Below are 19,329 nucleotides of genomic sequence, written 5' to 3'. Positions count from 1 at the left end.
TAATCGTCCTGTCACACGCCGGTGCAGGTGTACAGCGCCGATTCGGTGTTGTGTAGGCTGCGAGCTGATCACACAGTGCGTCTAGTTCCCATGGTCACCGCACAGGTACACACTTGTGCTTGTGTGAGGACTGTCAACATAATCTCAGCAACATTCAAATACACTGTAGTCCCCGGGCTGCTCATCACATGCCCAGGACTTATTTATTTTATCACTGAAGTTGCCCCCTTTGACCCCCTGCAACCACCCCCCCAACCCAGCGTAGATGATCTCTGTTCATCAGCCGTCCTTACAGAACAGGCACACATCCCCGTGTATGGTCACAGCGGGGTTCTGAGGCACAGAGAGGCTGACCGTCTGGCCCAAGATCCCACAGCGTTTAGCTGGACCCGCACTCGTGACCAGCTGCCTTGTGCGTTCACTCGTCCTCGGCACCACCCTAACGGGAGGCTGTTACTGCTCCCATTCCACAGACAAGGGTATAAAGCACCTTCTCCCACGATCGCTAAGCTGCTCAGCCGTGGGCTGGGGTTGGGCCTGGAGATCAGACACCCCTACCTGTGCTCTGCCTACAGCGCCCACCGCAGGTGGCCACGGTCCCCTTGGACCCCGACTCCCGGAGACCTGTTCAGCTCTGTCTGCGGGGCTCCGGCTGCGCTGGCGCATCGGGAAGGACCCGGCTGCTCAGGCAGGTGCCGTGAGAGATGGGGAGACCGGTCTGCAGGAGACGTGTCCACGTGCGCCCCCACTTCCTTCATTATCGCAGGCTGAGCCGGTGACATGCGCGGGCTGGGAGTGGGCAGAAATGCCATCTAGAGAAACAAAGTGGACGCCCCCACCCCCAGCTAGAAGGAAGTGTCTCCTGGCTTCACGTCATCCTTAGTGTGGCTTACTGCAGGCCGGAGTCACTTTACATACTTAGCAGTGTTAACTTTTGTAGTCACAGCAAAACGGCCAAAGTCGGCATAGCTACTGTTACCGCCCACTTTACAGAGGAGGAAGTTGAGCAAAGACAAGGACATGTCTCCAGTCGTGGGCTGAGACTGCAGACCCGAGAGGCCCCTGAGCCAGTCTCCAATCACAGGCTCACCGCCCCCATCCCAGCACGGCAGAGGTCACAGGTGAGCAGACTTGCCCATCAGAGACGACCAGCTGCACCTGTCTCAGAGATAACTCCGCTACTTACACCTTCCCCATCAAAGTAAGACACGCTGACAAGCCTCGAAGAGTTGAGTGGCCCCACGTGAAGGTAGAGAGGCCGGAAGCTAGAGCTCAGTCAGCGGGAGGGACGCCTGACGTGCTGGTCACCACGTGCCGGACAGGTGGCGTGCCCGGCCGAGTGCCCGAGAGCGTTCCGGCCAGCCTGGTAATAGGGCTGCACCAATGCACCGCAGGAGAACGTCAGTCCTCCTATTCAGCAACGATAATGCAAAAACTGTGCCGCCCAAATTTTAAATTAAAACCAAGTCATGCCCAGCTGGTGTGGCTCAGTGGTGGAGCGTCGACCCAGCACCAAGAGGTCGCTGGTTCGATTTCCGGTCAGGGCACATGCCCAGGTTGTGGGCTGATCCCCAGTGGGGGGCCTGCAGGAGGCAGCCAATCGATGTTCTCTCTCATCAATGTTTCTCTCTCTCCTTCTCCCTTCCTCTCTCTCTAAAATCAATAAAGACAAAAACAGAAACAGAAAAACCATGATCTGATGTAGGGGAGCCACAGGTGAGCATTTCTTAAAGGACCCTCGTGGGTGGGCGACGTGACACCTTGCAGGAAGGCAGCTGGGCGCTGAGAGGCACGCTTTGCGCTGAGGGTGTGGACGGCCAACTGCCTCCCCCTGCCTCAGCCGCTCGGCTGGGAAGTGGGGACAGGGACAGGCGTGATCCCGGGTCTCAGAGTGCAGTGGGTCAGTGTGCGTCGTGTGGGGGAGGGGCCTGGCCCGCCGCAAGCCTGCTCTGAAGAAACTACAGCTGCTGTTCAAGACCTCGCAGGAGAAGCGCACGCATGCATGCACACACACACACACACACACACACACAACAGTGAGATACGTTCCCCGAGGATATTCTCCCCATTGATTTTCTAGAGAGAGTGGAGGGAGGGGGAGAGAAACAACAACATGAGAGAGACACATGATTGGTTGCCTCCCGCACGACCCTGACCGGGGCCGGTGATCGAACCCGCAGCCCAGGTATGTGTCCTTGACTGGGATTCACACCCGAGAGCCTTCGGCCTGCAGGCCAGTGCTCTAACCGGAGCCGCACCGGCCAGGGAGAAACACGTCCCTTGTGTTCTTTGCTGATGGGAAGCCCGGGTGAAGGGGCCCAGCGACTGAGCTAGAGATCGCGAGCGGGGTGTCGATCGCCTCCCGACGGGGAGCGGGCCACGGAGAGCCGTGTCTTCGTCGCCGTCCTCACTGAAGTTTTCTCCGTCCGTGTTCCTCCCCCTCCGGCCTTTGTCTTCGTCTGTGCCCGGCGTTGTCCGAGCGGTTCGCAGAGATGAGGCCAGGCCTTAACCACGGGCTCGGTACTTTTGGGAACGAGAAACCGGTGTCAGCTGGGTTCAATTCAAAGCACCGGCGTGAACTCAAGCAAGCCAGGCGCCCTGAGGGATGTAAAGGAAACTTCCTGGGAAATGCTGGTTGAATAACTGTGTTCTCAGAGTAGGAGAGCCGGTGCCCCGAGGCCCCTCCCACGGAGAGTGGGGCAGTTGGCGGGCTGTCCCCAGGCCGCCCGGATCCAACGGCAGCCGTTGGGCACTGACAGCTGCGGCGGACAGCTGTTCCCATCCCCCTTCCCACCGCTGTCCCAGGACAAAGGGTCAGCAACCTGGCCCCTTCAGGGTACTCGATCCCCTTGCCCCAGAAACAGGATCGCTTTCCAAAAGCAGAGGGAGTGGAGCCCCGGTCTGCCCGGAGCAAACCCCCAGCTCCAGGCCTGCTGGCCGAGGGAGGAACCTAAAATTCCAGCCGCCGCTCAAACCCCAGGGGATTTTTGTGGGTTTTCTGGAACTTCTAGAATCCTCTGAGTCAGAAGCAGAAGTCAGGATCTGCTCTGGAAGAGAAAAAAGCAAAACAAGCTGAGCTTCTGGAAACCTCCCCGGATTCCACAGTCGACTTTATTTCAAGTGCAGTTAAATCAATTCCGTTCAGCTTCCCTTGGTGACATTTAATCACATTTTTTCCCCTTAAAAGTAAAAAAAACAACTAGGTCTCCATCGCAGACCCCTTGGTTCTTGTTTCTCCTCGTCTATCTCAGATTGGTTTTTAAAAAATGTTCACAAAACCGTTCTCTAAAGCTAAAAAATCAGTAAGAAATAGGCTGGACCGATAGAAAGTGCTCATTTCAAGCTCCATACCAGTCCTTCCACAATTAGGTGTTTGTTTTTTTTCCCCTAACCCCACAGTTTGTTGAGAGTCTGGCCCACGAGACTGCCTGTCAGTACAGGTCAGGTGGTTTTTCCTACAAACCCATAGAGCTAAATGGAGCTGGAATTCTACATTGCGAAACAGCCGCAGAATGTCATGACCCATTTTGGGTGGCGTTACCGAAATAAAGAGCAAAGAAAGCCAAGTGCATCACTTAGAACTCTTGATTTTAATTTGAATTGTATGCTTGAGTTCGCCAAGTACCCTGCTTTCCCCCTGCGCAGACTTGAGCACCTGGACAGCCTTCCAACGAGGTTGCCCAGCTTCTGTTCCCCGAGGGGAGCGAGGATCCTCTGGCCCCACCTTGGAAACTTGGATTTGGTGGGTCTGGGTGGAGCCCAGGAACTAATTTCTGGAACACACACCCCAGGTGATTCTGATGGATGCGAATGGGCTGTGAACCATATTTTGAAAAATACTTTTCGAACACACACACACAAAAACCCCGGCGAAGTCAACTTCATTCTTTAAGCCCTTAAGTAGTTTCCCAGTTCGGCTCCTGGTCAGGACAGCGGGCTTGGACATGCGCCCCGTTCAGATGCCCCAGTGGAGAAGGGGAAGCGCCGCGGGTGGCTGTGCTCCCGGCGTCCAGCAGAGGGCAGCAAACGCTGCTCCCGCTCCGGAGGGGCTTCCTGGCAGCGGAATTTGAAAGAAACATTGTTTCTACTGATTTCAACAGAAGAATACAGAGGCCTTGCTTGAGATGTGGTGTCGTCCGCCCCCTGCCTCTAATCCAGGCAGAGAGTAAATATTGCTAGGAACAGAAGGGCACCTCTTTATCGTGCAGAGGAGGGAGTCACCAAGTTGCTTAGCTCTGGAAAAGGGATCCCTGACTCCCTTCCCTTGGCGGGAGGGCCAGAGTGTTATCTCCCATCACAAATGTTCCTCCTAACAACTCCCTTAAATCTCCCTGGCACCAGAGCATTCTTATTTGGGGATCGAGGCTGAAGGAGAATTTTGAAGCATTTTGAATGCTGATTAGCTTTGCTAAACGTGAAAACAAATATGATCGTAGAATTTGCAAAACTGAGCTCATGCCCTTTGCAGGGAAAGAGCCCGGCATTTTGGTTGAACCTTAGAGCGAGGTGATGGAACGATGGGGTGGACCCACGAGGCGCGGTCAGAGCGCCTGGGACAATGGACAGGTGACTTGTTTTCAGACCTTTGACACACTCAAGTTTATTTCTAAAACAAAAGGGACGGGGACGTGTCTGGAGGTTCTGTGACACGAGAGACATGTTTGTATGCTGCCCCGTGGAGGAGACGAGACCACAGGGAACGGGGCGCTGGGTATCTGGGGACCACAGCAAGTACAAGGCTACTGGTGACCAAGAAGTTAAAACGGCCCTGGCCGGTTTGGCTCAGCAGTTGGAGCGTCAGCCTGCGGACCGGAGAGTCCCAGGTTCGGTTCTAGCAGCTAGGGGCACATACAGAAAAAAAAAAAAGAAGTTAAAACGAATGAACAGAGTAACAAGAAGGTACATTTCAGTGTACCCGAAGACAACCTCACACACTTGCGGGAAAGAGGTGGAAAGGGTCTTGCCGTGTCCAGGAGACATACACAATGTGTGAGAGGCCTTTACTGTGCTGAGCTGAAATCTAACCACATCCTTATCTGTTGGGAATTATCCTCATTTCTTCTTAACTGATAAGGAAACTGCAGCTCAGGGTAGTTAAGAAAATTGCCCCAAGCCAGCAGCTGGTAGGGAGGCATGGGGCCCAGCCGTCTCTCCTCGCGGCCGCCCCGCCCCCCCGCAGCACCCGGCAGGTGTGCGAAGCCCTCCCGCACCCAGAGTCCGCTGAGACTCAGTGGTTCTCACCCTTCCTGATGCCGCGGCCCTTTAACACAGGTCCTGGTGTTGCGGTGGCCCCAACCGTCAAGTTATTTTCGTTGCTACTTCCGTAATCTTGCTACTGTCATGTCTCAGGCGACCCCTGTGAAAGGGTCGTTGGCCCCCCCAGGTGGAGAACCGCGGCCTAGATCCTTTTCCCGGGGTTGTATAAGGTTCCACAGAAAGAGCTCCTAAAAAATACTCGGGTTCTTAGAGCTTGTATCTTGACTTAGATCAATGATTTTTAAAAACATGGATTCATTTAAAACCTCACAAGACAAACTGTATGTATTCCTCACCGCTCTAATTCCAGAGTTTTTGAAAGGAAAACATCTTAATGTTAAATACACCACCTTTTCCGTGAGAGGGAAAGGGGAGCATCGGCCGGGAGAAATAATTTTTCTTTGCTTCAGTCATGAGCAGAAGGATGTGCTCAGGGTCCCGTGTGTGTGCAGTGTGGTCACAATGCAGCGACGAAGCTTGGAGCACAGGAGCTCCTGAGAAGGGAGTGTTCGGGCCCCAGGGGTCCCCCGGTCCTAGGACACCGGCAGGCGCCTGGAGTAAGGTAGGAGATGGGCATGCTGTGCTGTGGAGCAGAAGTTCTAGAACCTTCTGCCTGTCCTTTCTCCCGAGTCGCTGGCTCTCCATCCTTTGCTGTCAAGTGCACATTCTAGTTGATGCAATTCGGTCCCATGTCTGTGCCTTCACACAGAAAGCAGTTTTTCACGGAGAAGAGCCGTTTTGTAAGGATGCTCTTTGCTGTCAGTGTTCAGCCGGTTTGGTTGTCATTTTGCTTTGTTTTGAGACTTCTGTAGTTGTCTGCCCAGCGCTGTCAGCCATGCTCAAAGCCAAGACCCTGTCTTGGGGGGGGTGTATGAGGGTTTATCCGTGTGTCGTGGGGAAACACTGTATCACAGGCTTCATTTTTTCTCAGCTAGACTTCATTTTATGCAAAAAAAAGTTTTCCTGCACTGATCTAGACTGACTTGAATTTAGCAACTAGTTGTAACATCCGAGTTGCGTTTCACCAGGGAATCGCTGGCCCGCATGAAGATTGTAGGAGGGTCTGCACCAAGCCCTTCGGGGACAGAAACGAGAGGCCGCGGTGTAGCCTCCGTCGCCGTGTGCGATTCCAGGCGCTCAGTGGTCATCGGGGCCAAGCTCTAGACATTTATCATTTGTTGTTGCTGTTAATCCTTACCGGATATTTTTTCCATTGATTTTTGAGAGCGTGGAAGAGAGGGAGGGAGGGAGGGAGTGGGAAGAGAGAGAGAAACATCGAGGTGAGAGAGACACATCAATTGGTTGCTTCCCACACGAGCCCTGACCAGGGCTGGGGATCGAACCAGCAACCCAGGTACATGCCCTTGACCGGGAATCCAAGCCAGGACCCTTCGGTGTGAGGACACGCTAACCGCTGAGCCAAACCGGCCAGGGCAGCTCGAGACATTGTTTCCAGCCCGTCCCCGTGTGTCTGCAAGGGACAGTGGTTGGAGAAGTGCAGCCAGGCCGGGTCGGCAGGCTCTCCTCGCAGGCATGTGGATGAGGCCGAGGCTCAGTCCTCCGGGGCGGGCTCTGCGCGGGGCTGAGCCCGCGGGGCGAGCGGCCTGGTGTCAGATGGAGGGTCTGTGGCTACTTCGCAAGGCGTTTGTTGTGGCATCTCCGCCTTTGGCTGGATCAACACGGAAAGTGAACGACATGGGGTAGCAACTGGGGGATCGGTAACCACCCAGCGCCCTGTCACAGTGACGGACACCTGGGAAGGAGGAGCAGTCCAGGGGAAGGAGCGAGGTCCTCTGAGTAACTGTGGCCCAGGCAGCAAAGCTGACGGCAGTCCCGACACGCACGGATGGGCCCGGAGAGGCACACCTGGCTGTTTTGGGGGTGTGCTGAGAAGGCTACGCCAACAGGCAGAACTGTCGTGACAGCCGAGGCCACGGGCAAAACAAGTGCCCGGGCTCCGATTTGGACAGTCCGACAGGTAAACGCATCCCAGTGCCTCCCGAGACGCCCCCGGGACCGGTAACGGGGTCGCAGGTGTGCCCGGGGTCGGTGTCGTCTCTCTGGCTCCTTCCGCTGCCCCCGCCGTCGATGCCTGGGCCAGAGCGCGTGCTGCGTGGGCAGCCTGCACCCGGCGGTGCGCGGGCACACGGGCGCGGGAGGCACGGCTGCTGACCTGTCCCTTCTCTGTTCCCTGGCGTCCCCGTCAGCTGTTAGTCGTTTTAAGTGCAGTTTGCATTCAGCACACCTTTGTGTTCCTGCCAGTGTGCAGCACAGCGGACAGACCTCCTGGAGGGTACAGGGCGCCCTCCGCAGTGCAGGTGCCCAGGTGTTTACTGCTCTTTGTTTCTCTCTCTTTTTTTTAAAATTCTTTTTCTTTATTGATTTTAGAGAGAGAGGAAGTGAGAGGGAGAGAGAGACGGAAACATCAACGTGAGAGGGACACATCGACTGGCTGCCTCCTGAATGACCCCAACCAGGGCTGAGGACGAACCGCAACCAAGGTACGTGCCCTTGGCTGGAATCAAACCCGCGGCTCATTGGTCCGCAGGCCAGGGCCTCAACCACCGAGCCAAACCTAAAATACGTTTTTATTGATTTTTTAGAGAGAGAAGAAGGGAGAGAGAGATAGAAACATGGATCTGAGACAGAGAGAGACATGGTTCGGCTGCCTCCTGCACGCCCCCTACTGGGGATCGAGCCTGCAGCCCCGGCCTGTGCCCTGACCGGCAATCAAACATGGACCTCTCAGTCCAGGGGAGGATGCTCAATTCACTGAGCCACACTGGCCGGGCTTCTTTTCTTTTCTTTTCTTTTCTTTTCTTTTCTTTTCTTTTCTTTTCTTTTCTTTTCTTTTCTTTTCTTTTCTTTTTCCTCACCCGAGGACATTTTTACATTTTTTATTCAGATAGAGTGGCAAGGAGAGAGAGAGAGAGAGAAACATCGACGTGAAAGGGACACATCGAGTGGCTGCCACCTGCACGACCCAACCAGGGCCGGGGACAAACTACAACCGAAGTACGTGCCCTTAGCGGGAATCGAACCCAGGTCTCTCTGGACCGCAAGCTGACGTTCTTACTGCTGAGCCAAACCGGCCAGGGCCTTTTTTTTTTTTAAACATTTTTATAAATTATTGATTTGAGAGACAGAGAGATTTGTTGTTCCACTTATTGATGCACTTATTGGTTGATTCTGGAATGTGCCCTGACCAGGGATTAAACCCACAACCTTGGTGTCTCAGGCCCATGCTCTAAGCGACTGAGCTAACAGGCCAGAGCATGTCCAAGTGTTTTCAAGTGAAGTAAATGCTTTCTGTTCTGTAGAAACGTGCCCGGGACACTTCTGATAAAAGATGTCTCTACGTCGTCCTAACATGTGTGTGTCAGTTCCCTCGAATGAGAAAGATGTCATGAACGTAAAACTCCCCAGCGGGGACCGGGGATGTGACAGGGCCGTCGAGCAAAACCTTCCCTGTTCTGTGCTTAAGAAAACAGGTGGCGATGATTTCCCAGATGCTTCATTCCTGGTTTTAAATGCCACGCTGGGGCCGTGTTTCTTGACAAAGGAAACAAAAATGTGATTTGCTAATAAATCTTAAAAATTTCCCAAGAACAGTAGGTTAAACATTGTCCCCGGGGAATATTCCATTTTTGGCCAGTGGTCCCAATAATGTCCTCTGTGGCTTTTTGTTTCTCTTATAGAATAAGATCACATATCTAGCTTTCTAATCTGGAATAGTTCTTACGACTTTTTAACAACACTGGCATTACAAAGAACGCAAGGCGCTGCACCCCCTGTTTTTAATGCGGGTTCCTTATTTGGGGTTTATCAGCTATTTCTCACGACTAGATCACGCTGTGCGTGCACAGTTAGAATGCTACACACGCGTGTGGTGTCCTCGGGGTTTCAGATGCAGAGGCATCGATGATGTTAATCTTGGCAGCTCAGGCAAGGTGTACTCTGTATCATTTATTATTTTCCCTCTTGTATCTGTGGGAGATACTTTAAGATCTTGAAACTATGTTGCTCCTCATCAGACCTCTCGATCCTTCTCCCCAAATCACTTTTTACAGTGACAGTTGCCAAATACCGATTTTCGAACTCTGGCACATTAATATTGACAAATCATCATCCTGCCACAAGAATCTGCCTTGCATTTCCCAGTTAGTTATCTATTATTAGTGTGGACACATGCATTCCTATTCAATGGATTCTAATTCCTTTGTCATATTTATTGTGTTTTTTAAATTTTTTTCTTTATTGATTTTTAGAGAGAGAAGAAGGAAGAGGGGGAGAGAGATAGAAATATCGACGAGAGAGAATATCGATTGGCCGCCTCCTGCATGCCCGCCACCGGGGATTTGGCCACAACCTGGGCATGTGCCCTGACCAGGAATCAAACCGGCAGCCTCTTGGAGCATGGGTCGATGCTCAGCCACTGAGTCACACCGGCCGGGCTCATGTTTATTTTGATATTTACATGGTCCCAGACTTGACCAGTGGGCAGCTCTGCAAACTGGCTCCTTTGTCCCTTTGGCAAGCCCCCTTCAATTTTTTTTTTTTTACTCTCACATGCTGGTACCACAAAATGTCATTTCTCTAATCAGTTATTGGCCTTACATGGAAGAGAAAATACAAAAAGTGAACCCTTTAAAATTTCAAAGGCAACAATTGTACTAGCAAAAAAAATCCTATTATAAGAAACTGGTAACTAGGAACTAAAAATGGTAAAGCCTATAACATGTAATTGTCTAGTCTAAAGATAACTAAATGTACTATGTGATCCTGAATTGGATTCGGGACCAGAAAAAGACATTGCTGTAAAGATCATTATTGGGATAATTGGCAGAATCTGTATAAGGTCTGTAGGTAAATAAACCCAAAATTTTTATCATTGTTAAACACTTTTTTACTGTGGTTATAGAATGAATGTCTTTATTCTTAGGGACTATATAGTGAAATATTTGAGGATAAAGGAGCATGATGTCTGCTACTTATTTTCAAATGGTTCAAAGTAATACGTGTGCACACCAGGGGGTGTGCGGCCATACAGCCCGTGTGTGTGTGTGTGTGTGTGTGTGTGTGTGTGTGTGTACGGGGATGGATAAGTGAAGGAAAGAGGAAACAAATGTGCTAAAACATCAGCAAGTGGGGAATAAAGTTCTTTGTACTGTTCATATAAAGCCCGGCCGGTGTGGCTCAGTGATTGAGCATCGACCCTGTACCGAGAGGTCACTTGTTCGGTTCCTGGTCCGGCACATGCCCAGGTTGTGGGCTGATCCCCAGGGGGGCCTGCCGGAGGTGGCCAGTCGATGTTCTCTCTCATCAATGTTTCTCTCTCTCTCCCTTCCTTTCTCTCCAACATCAATAAAAAAAAAAGAAAAAATTATCCCTAGGGCTCAAGACATGAATCAAAGGATCTATTTAATCATAAGGAGCAGAGAGAAAGAGTTACAAAGATCAAGCCATGCCTGTTCCTCACACTGCATTTCCCTCGTCCCCGTGAGGCAGTGTCCTCGCGGGTGTGTATTTGTGCCACTAGCCCGGAGGGGCTCCCTGCTCACAGCACCGGAGCAGGGGTTTGCCGACAAGAAAGATGTTTGTAGTTGAGGAAATGGCTCCGAGCCCAGAGTCACAGGTGAGCTGGGGCTCAGAGACCCGTCCACCCGGTGGCTTCCTGGGGACGGTCATGGGGGGAACCTTGCTCATGGTGGCGGAGGGATTTGGGGTCCTGGTCTCTGACCAGCCGTGAGCTTGGACCAGCCATGGGCTTGGGCCGGCCGTGGGCTCTGACCGGCCGTGGGCTCGGACCAGCCATGGGCTCTGATCGGTTTTGGGTTTGGACCGGTCCTGAGCGCTGACCTGCCGTGGGCTCTGACCGGCCGTGGGCTTGGACTGGCCATGGGCTCGGACTGGCTGTGGGCTCGGACCTGCCGTGGGCTCGGACCGGTCCTGGGTTCAGACCGGCTGTGGGCTCGGACTGGTCACGGCCGCAGTAGTTGATCTTTGTATCAGGTCTGAGGTCCGCCGAGGCGGCGTTCTGTCTGGTTTCTGAGGGTCCGCAGGGTGACTCCCCTCTCCTGGGCCTGGGCTGAAACACGACCGAGGTCAAGATGGGACAGGTAGCCTGACGGACACTGTGTCTGTGGCCGGCTGACCGAGGCTTTGTCCTGAAGGCGGCTGGACGCTGCCGGGATCTGAGGTCCTGGGCGGTAGGAGTGGGGTGGGGGCGGACAGGAAGCAGCAGGGTCTTGTCACCAGAGCGGAGCTTCTGTGCGGCTCCCGTCATGGGGGTCGCCGTCACCATCATCGACCAGATCCGATCTGTGTTTCGTGACGTGATCAGGGGGGCGCCAAGACTAACGGAGCCCAGGGGACTGGCTGGTGTGACTCAGGGTTAGAGCATCGGCCCACAGGCCAAAGGGGCCCAGGGTCAGTCACCCATCAGGGGCACATACCTGGGTTGCAGGTTTGATCCCCGGCCCTGGTTGGAGTCGTGTGGGAGGCAGCCGATTAATGTCTCTCTCACATGGACGTTTCTCTCTCTCTCTCCCCCCTTCCCTTCCACTCTGTCTGAAAAAAATCGATGGGAAATTTGGCAGATGTGATTGTGCAAAGGGCCCAGTCAAGGATGTTAGACTCACACACACATTTCTTAAGAATTCTCGTTCTTGAAATCAACTGACGCACTTTCCTTATACAGCCAACACCTTCCCGCTGGGAAATGGGTTTGCTTCAGTGACGCCGAATCCACTCCCGACGTGTGGAAATGTCCAAACCTGGAGAGAATGTTTTTGAGTTTATCTGAGCCACAAAGACGACATAAACCCAGAGCGAGATCTCAGAGGCTCCGGGAAGAATGACTTTGTGGTTTATTCAATGCATCTGGGATCCAGGACGGAGGTGGGAAGGTCACCTGAAGGTGGAGACAGGGAAGTGGGCTGGATCTCAGGATGACTCAGAGATGAGCTGCTCCCTTAGGGGCTGATCCCCCTGCAGGGGCCTCGCTTCTGCATTTCAAAGGTTAAACCTTTCACTAAAGAAGTCACAGGGCTGGGCTGGACTGCCCACCATGACCTGCCCCTCAGGAATTTATGATGTATTACATCACCCCCTTTTCATCCACAAATAGTAGGCACATAATCTATAAAAAATCTGCTCTCTTAGCCTCGTTTTTCTTCTGGGGATAAATGCACACTCACGATGACTTTTCTTTTTGTGAATGAGGGAGGGAGAAGGTTGCCCGGATTTGTTTTAGGAGAGGTATTTAGGATATTAGGAACAGCTAAAGCCAAATTCACATAGCTAAAGACATTTCAAGTGGCTTTATAATTTGTCGTATTTCTAATTCTAATAAGGTACACAGGGTAAGTTTTAATTTTGCACCAATAATGATGACTCTCGTCTATGAAGTGCCAGGCACTCACATTCTCCTCCACAAAGGCCCCCGCAAGTCGAAGATTCGTCTGTTTGATATACGTCCTACACCCTTTGTTTAGTGTGAAAACTACTTTTTTCTCTGTAGAAACTGATGAAGTTGGAACTTCTGATATCTGTTATTGATTTCTTTTTTTTTTAATTTATTTTTGTTACAGATGTCCCCCCCCCCCCACTGGTTACTCCCTCCCTGTCCCTCCCTGCCCTGTCCCCAGCTTTGTTGTCCATGTCCACTGTTCATGCACACATGCATATAAGTTCTGTGGTTTATCTCTCCCCCACCACCCCCTGTTCTGGGGATTGTCAGTCTGTACCCCACTTCCATGTCTCTGGGACTACCCCGTTCCTCAGACTGTTATGTTCATTATATTCCGTATATAAGTGAGATCTTGTGGTATTTGTCTTTTTCTGCTTGGCTTCTTTCACTTAGGATAATACTTTCCAGGTCCCTCCATGTCATCTCAAAGGATAAGAGATCTTCCTTTCTTACCGCTGCATAGTACTCCATTGTGTACATGTACCACTGCTTTTTTATCCACTCGTCTACTGATGGACACGGGTTGTTTCCAGATCTTAGCTATTGTAAATAGTGCTGCTACAAACATAGGGGTACATATAATCTTTCTGATTAGTGTTTCAGGCTTCTTGGGGTATATTCCTAGCAGTGGGATCACTGGGTCAAATGGCAGTTCAATTTTTAATTTTTTGAGGTAACACCATAGTGTTTTCCATAGTGGCTTGTACCAGTCTGCATTCCCACCAGCAGTGCACTAGAGTCCCCTTTTCTCCACACCCTCGCCAACACTAGTTGTTTGATGATTTGTTGATGGCGGCCATTCTGACAGGTGTGAGGTGGTACCTCATTGTTGTTTTAATTTGCATCTCTCTGATGATGAGTGATGTTGAGCATTTCTTCCTATGTCTCTTGGCCATTTGTATGTCCTGTTTGGAGAGGTGTCTATTTAGTTCCTCTGCCCATTTTTTAATTGGATTCTTTGTCTTCCTTTTGTTGAGTTGTATGAGCACTCTCTATATATTGGAAATTAACCCCTTTTCGGATATATCGTTGGCAATGATGCTGTCCCATACAGTGGGTATTGATTTCTTTTTCCTCCGGGGGGACTCTAGATGATCTTTACTGTTTAAATCTCTGAGAGAGAGAAAGCTTTTCAGAAAATATTTTGAAATGTGTTTAAAGGATTTTATTTTTATGTTCAAAGCAATTGACATAAAAATGGACTAAGTAAGTCTTTCCCCCAAGGATCACAGGAAACCATGATGACAGCTCCAGCTGTTGAACTAGAACACGGTCTCTGCCCAGAGGGGTCTGCCCGAGGGGTCTTCAGGGTGACGTTCTTCCTGTTTGAGGATGAGCGAGGGTGGCGAGGAGAAAGGGCTGCCGTCATCGTTTCTCTCCAGGAGCAGGTGTGGCGCCTGAACATACATTGTTTAGACGCAGTTTCATTCTCTGTGGTCTGGTGCCCTGTCCCCCTGTCCACCTTCCAGCGGTGTGACCTAATGGCTGTGCCCCATGGTCTGGTGCCCTGTCCCCCTGTCCACCTTCCAGCGGTGTGACCTAATGGCTGTGCCCCAGTTTCCTTGATTGCGAGACAGGGGTACGGGGGGTGGAGAGGGTTGGTAGGGAAAGAAGTGCTTAGACCTGTCACAAGCAGGTGGCAAGAATGCTACGGATTTTATTGTGTCGTTGCCTCTGAGATGAAAGGGACCACACACAGACTCGTGCAGGTCCCCGTCACCTGTCTTCCTGACCTTACGTGACTGTGGTTATTTTTATTATTTTGTAACAGCAGGGCCAAGGGCACGAAGAAATCCGCGTGTGGGCCCACCCGGGGCCGGCGGGGAGATGAGGTCACCGATGTTCCCGGCCAGCCCGCCCTCCGCCTCCTTCCTGGCGGCACCGCTCTCTCTGGCGCGGGCGCAACGCCAGTTCAGGGCCCCCCCTATTTTTGTCGGGGTTGGCAGCTGGCCTGCGCACTTGCCTCTTGAACAAAAGGTTCTGCCAGGTCTCTGACACCTTTCAGGGCCTTCCAGACTCTTCTCACAAGGACAAGAATAACCCCTGTGTCTCGTGCTCTGTGGCGTCCGACTCATAAACGCGATCTGTCCTCTCCCCGTCACCCAGAAAGGGTACCAGCGTGTCCCCGACTCACAGCCGCGGAGACTAAGGCTGGAGGTGGAATCTGGTTGTCACCCAACAAGGGGCCGAGGCAGGGCTCCGGGTCAGGGTGACATCCGAGTTCGCATGTGTCCGAGGCATTGTCTGGGCTTCCAGGGTCACAGCGCTGACCCTCTCTGACCAGGGGGTTCCCTCAAACACGAAGTAAAACTCTTTTTGAAAGTCAGTTGATTGAGAACTGCAACTTTACTCTAAAAGTTCCCCTAAGAGGAATGGAGACAGTCGTCCGTGGCCGAGGCAGACGGGAGCAGTAGCAGCTCCTCCTCGGAGGTCTGAGCTCGCCGGCTGTGTTCACGGGACTGTCGAGGCGACGTGTGTTCACGTGGCTCCCCGCCTAGCGCACGACGCGGCTCAGGGTCCTGTCTCCGCACTGCCCTTGGCTCCACTTAGATGCGGTGCTGCCGCAGGACTTCCCGAATCTCCACTTGGTGGGAGAACACGTGAGAACCACTTTAAGGGGGCGGGTCCCAGGGAACATGGGCTGGAAACGGTTTGATTCAGAGGCTAGAGCAAAAATGATCTTAAAATTCTCCCTACGCTCCGACTCCCAGCTTGACTATATCTAAACAAGCTCAAGGGACCATCGGTCCTGTGGCTGAAGATGGAGCTACAGGAATCCCTCCTCTACGGAGAGTTTTCTAGTCCCACGTAAAGCCTCCGCCTGCTGAGAAAATGGGCCCGAGTGTGCACACCCATGAACCCTGCTCTCTCGCCGGACGCGGCGGTGCGCGCCTGGCTGTGCGTCCGCTGGGGTGGCGGGGTGCGTCAGTTGTGTGTGAGCCCCACAGCCTGCAGCTGACACACGGGACCGGCCACCTCCTCCCAGGGGACCTCACATCTCGGGGAGCTAGTCCAGCTTCCTGATTCTGGCCGCGCGACAGAGAAATGATCGTGTCCTGCGGCGAACACGGAGCATTTGCTCCTCGGGCACGTCCTAGGACACTTGGATGGAGCTGGAATCTGGTGAGAAGACGCAGAGAAGCAAAGTAACGAAATAGAACATTTATTCTGGAGGCAGGCGTGAGCCTAGGAGGAGGGAGAATGCGGAGGGGCGGGGCAGGGCATCCTGAGAGACAGCCAGACGAGCCAGATCGTGACCTGAGTGAGTGCAGAGGTCCTGGGGCACCGGTGTGCCTGGTGTGTTCACAGTGTGGCTGGATCCAAGGGACAGGGAGCTCTGGCCTGGTGGCTCGTTTGGTTGGAGCGCCGTCCGTGCACCCAAAGGCTGCGGGTTTGATCTCCGGTCAGGGTGGGTACAGGAGGCCACCTCCGTGGAAAACAAATCTCTGAGTTCTGTTATTAGGAGATCATTCAACAACGTTTTGAACTTTCCATCTCTACGTTTCCATTCTTCTGGAGATTTCAGAACTAAGTGGGTGGGAGAAAGATCAGGAAACACGGCTTTCTCTTCTGGCCAGTGTTTCGGATGTTCCGTCGCTGACGTGTATGCGTCCCGTGGTCTGTAACCCTTCCAGACGTCGTGATAAGTGTCACTTTCTCCAGTCATTCACCAGTGGTGTTAGTCACCTGTGTGTATGTTCAGGAGCCTCTTCTGCATTTCTGTGGCGTCTTGGATGCTTTATCATCACCCCTTCAAGTCTCTGTTGTTTTTAAAGCCCCAACTACCACGGGCCCCTGAGGGGCCCTGTCTGATGAGAGGGCGGGAAGGATGATCGGACCCCCAGGGACTCTGTGGACCAACTGCTCTCTCTTCATAGGCAAGGACCAGAGGGAGGTATAACATATACCATGAAAGACAAGAGCTGGGTTTCTCTTTCTCATACTGAATGTCAATACGTCTCACCATCGAGAAAGTCCCCTATTGGTCCAGCCAAGATGACTGAAGAGCCTGTTCTCTAAAATGACCTTCGAGTACTGACTACGCTGCCCCTGTAGAGCCAAAGACAGGGTTGTGCTGTGCACTCGCTGGGGGCCAGGACTCCACTGATCACTCTGTGTTTCCAGGCTCCTGGTCAACTGCCTGGACGTAGTAGGTGCTCAGTAAAACAGCTGTGAGTGAATGAATGAAGGCGATACATACATGCAGTGACATGGGAATCAGGTGACGGAAACCAGGCTTTTCCCCGCCCTGACTGTAGAGGGGAGTGGACTTACTTACTTACTGTTGGGGTCACATTAGGAGAAGGAGGTTAATGGAAGCACGTTTTTGATGCGATTCAACCATCATGACTGGAGTTTTAATGATGAAGAGAGAAGCAAGGCCCCTTCGACTGGCCCCTAGCGAGCCAAGAACGGACCATCCGAGGGCAAACACAGAAACTGAACTTCAGGGTCGGAGATGGTCTGTCAGGCCCAGGGGTGCCGTTCACTTTAAATTAACGAACTTGATGGAGAAGGAAAAGCCGTGAACACCGTTCATGGCATCTGAGCACCTGTAACTGTGGCAACGCTTGTTGTTGCAGACAGGTTGGGACCTCCCAGGCTGACTCATCTGCCAGGTGCACCTTGGCCACCTTGGCCGGAGTTCGGGCGCACCGCCTGCGGATGGGGGTGCGGGGAGTGCAGAAGGGTCGAGAGCTTTCAGTACGCTGTACTTTTGCATATGAGACAGACCGACCATTAGCTCCCCTAGGCCAGCGGTTCTCAACCTGTGGGTGGCGGCCCCTTTAGGGGTCCAACGGCCCTTCACAGGGGTCGCCTGATCATTGAAAAACACATATTTTCGATGGCCTTAGGAACGCAGACTCCGCTCCTCGGTCTCCAGGGGGTCCGCCCACAGGCAGACCTGCCCACAGACAACCCCAGGAACTGGGTTCGAGGGTCGGGCATTAGGAAAGGGGAGCACCGCTGCCCTAGGGCATGTCCCGGGACACACGCTCCCAGGAGCAGGACCGCCACGCGCACAAAAGGGAGGAGAACGCGAATGAGACGGCGGCGAGCGTCTCCCCCCGACGTGGGCAGTCCCCAGGCTTGGGAAAGAGAGACCGGGGTGAGCTGCACCCCCAGGAAATAATTTGAGAGGGAACAGCCCCCCACTCCGTTACACTAGGGACGTCACGACACCGAAGTAGCCTAGGCTTGCTCTTGCTCTCTTCGGGGCACTAACCCAAGATGACCGGTGAAAGACCACTTGAGAAGAGTCAAGAGCCGGCTCTGCTCCTGCGTGGTGACTGACTCACCGGTTGCGTGCCGGAACTCAGGACTGGGGGGCTGGCTGTGCACGCACACGGGGTGTGTGGAGGGCAGACCGCAGGCCGGGCGCTCCAGGGCGACAGCGGTCCAGCCTAGGGGACTTGGTAGCCTCGAGCTGTGGGCTCAGAGAGCGACCAGGAGGCCCTCAGGGGGCGGAGTCCCAGACCAGAGCTCCGCCCCCGGTAGAGGCAGCCGCTTGGCTGGACTTCTGAGCTCTGCCGGCCCCGATTTTACAGGGCCTGCTCATGGTGCCGCGAACACCTTGGGTCAGTTGGCACAGTCAGTTGGCACAAGCCAGAATGAATAAGATATCCTAACGTTTTCCTTGTTTCTAGGAGAGTGGCCGCTCCCTGTCTCTTCCCGGAGGACCGATCCCGCCCCCCATTCCTGCGACACCTCCCTGGGAGCCTGCGTGTCGCTACCCGAGCAAACCAACCGATGGGCAAGAGAAGGCACACAGGAGACCAACTCCTTGGGAAGCAGCAGCCACGTCCCCCCTCGGTCTGGTGGATGACGCCTTTGAGCCCAGGAACATCCAGGAGTCCCTTGTGGCGCACGTGGTCTCCGCCGCTCGGAGGAAGGTGCTCCTGGGCCCCTCGGAGGACTGGAATGACAGGCTGCCCTGTGTCCCCCGAGCCCCAAAGGCCAGCGTGGGCTCCCTGGGAAGACGAGAGTATAGTGTTGCATCCCCTCCCAATCACAACATGGCCACCGTCTCCCCGCGTGGCCCCCAGATGCGGCATGCATACTCTAGGCAGCCTTCCAGAAATGAGTCCGAAATGCTGTCCCTGGAGACCAGGTCTGACTACTGCCTTTCAGTAGCCGACGGCAACTATAATCCACACCCCAGGGGGTGGAGGCGCCAAACATGAAAGACGCCCATAAGCGTACTTTTCAAAAGTATTCCTTTGCAGGGTTCTCGACTCCTTCTGTAGTTTTAGGTCCACTCTTGGCTTGTTTTCAGCAGTCACGTATCTGAGTGTGTGTGTGTGTGTGTGTAAGTGCGCACACAGGAGTGTGAATCATTTCCCTGTCTGCTGACGCACAGAGAACGTCTTTGAAGAAAGAATTCATTCTCTGGTGGACATGCGGGCATCTGTTATCTAATTCAGGACCTTCCTTCCACTTACTCGTGGACATGGGGTAGTCCAGGCGAATCAAACCCTGCTCAATTAAAACGCAGGGTTTTCTCCCATCATCTCGGTCCAGGAAGGAAGGAATGAAATATGATGTGCTGATCGGACTGAGCGGTAGCGTCCAGGCCTAGAACTGGGGCGTTGTCGGTGGGA

General features: G+C 53.2%; 1 protein-coding gene across 1 annotated transcript in view; it reads left to right on the top strand.

The window, feature by feature from the left end:
- The window catches only part of SYNPO2 (synaptopodin 2), a 135,768-nt gene extending 116,856 nt beyond the window's left edge, over positions 1 to 18,912 (top strand). Inside the window, exon 5 of the mRNA XM_036242085.1 lies at positions 18,376 to 18,912. Within this exon, the coding sequence (XP_036097978.1) occupies positions 18,376 to 18,912 (537 nt within the window). The remainder of the gene's footprint in view (positions 1 to 18,375) is intronic.
- The last annotated feature ends 417 nt before the right edge of the window (positions 18,913 to 19,329 follow it).

The sequence above is a fragment of the Molossus molossus genome, unplaced genomic scaffold (assembly GCF_014108415.1).
Source record: "Molossus molossus isolate mMolMol1 unplaced genomic scaffold, mMolMol1.p scaffold_m16_p_4, whole genome shotgun sequence".
NCBI lineage: Eukaryota > Metazoa > Chordata > Mammalia > Chiroptera > Molossidae > Molossus > Molossus molossus.
This window is presented reverse-complemented; position numbering and strand designations above follow the sequence as displayed.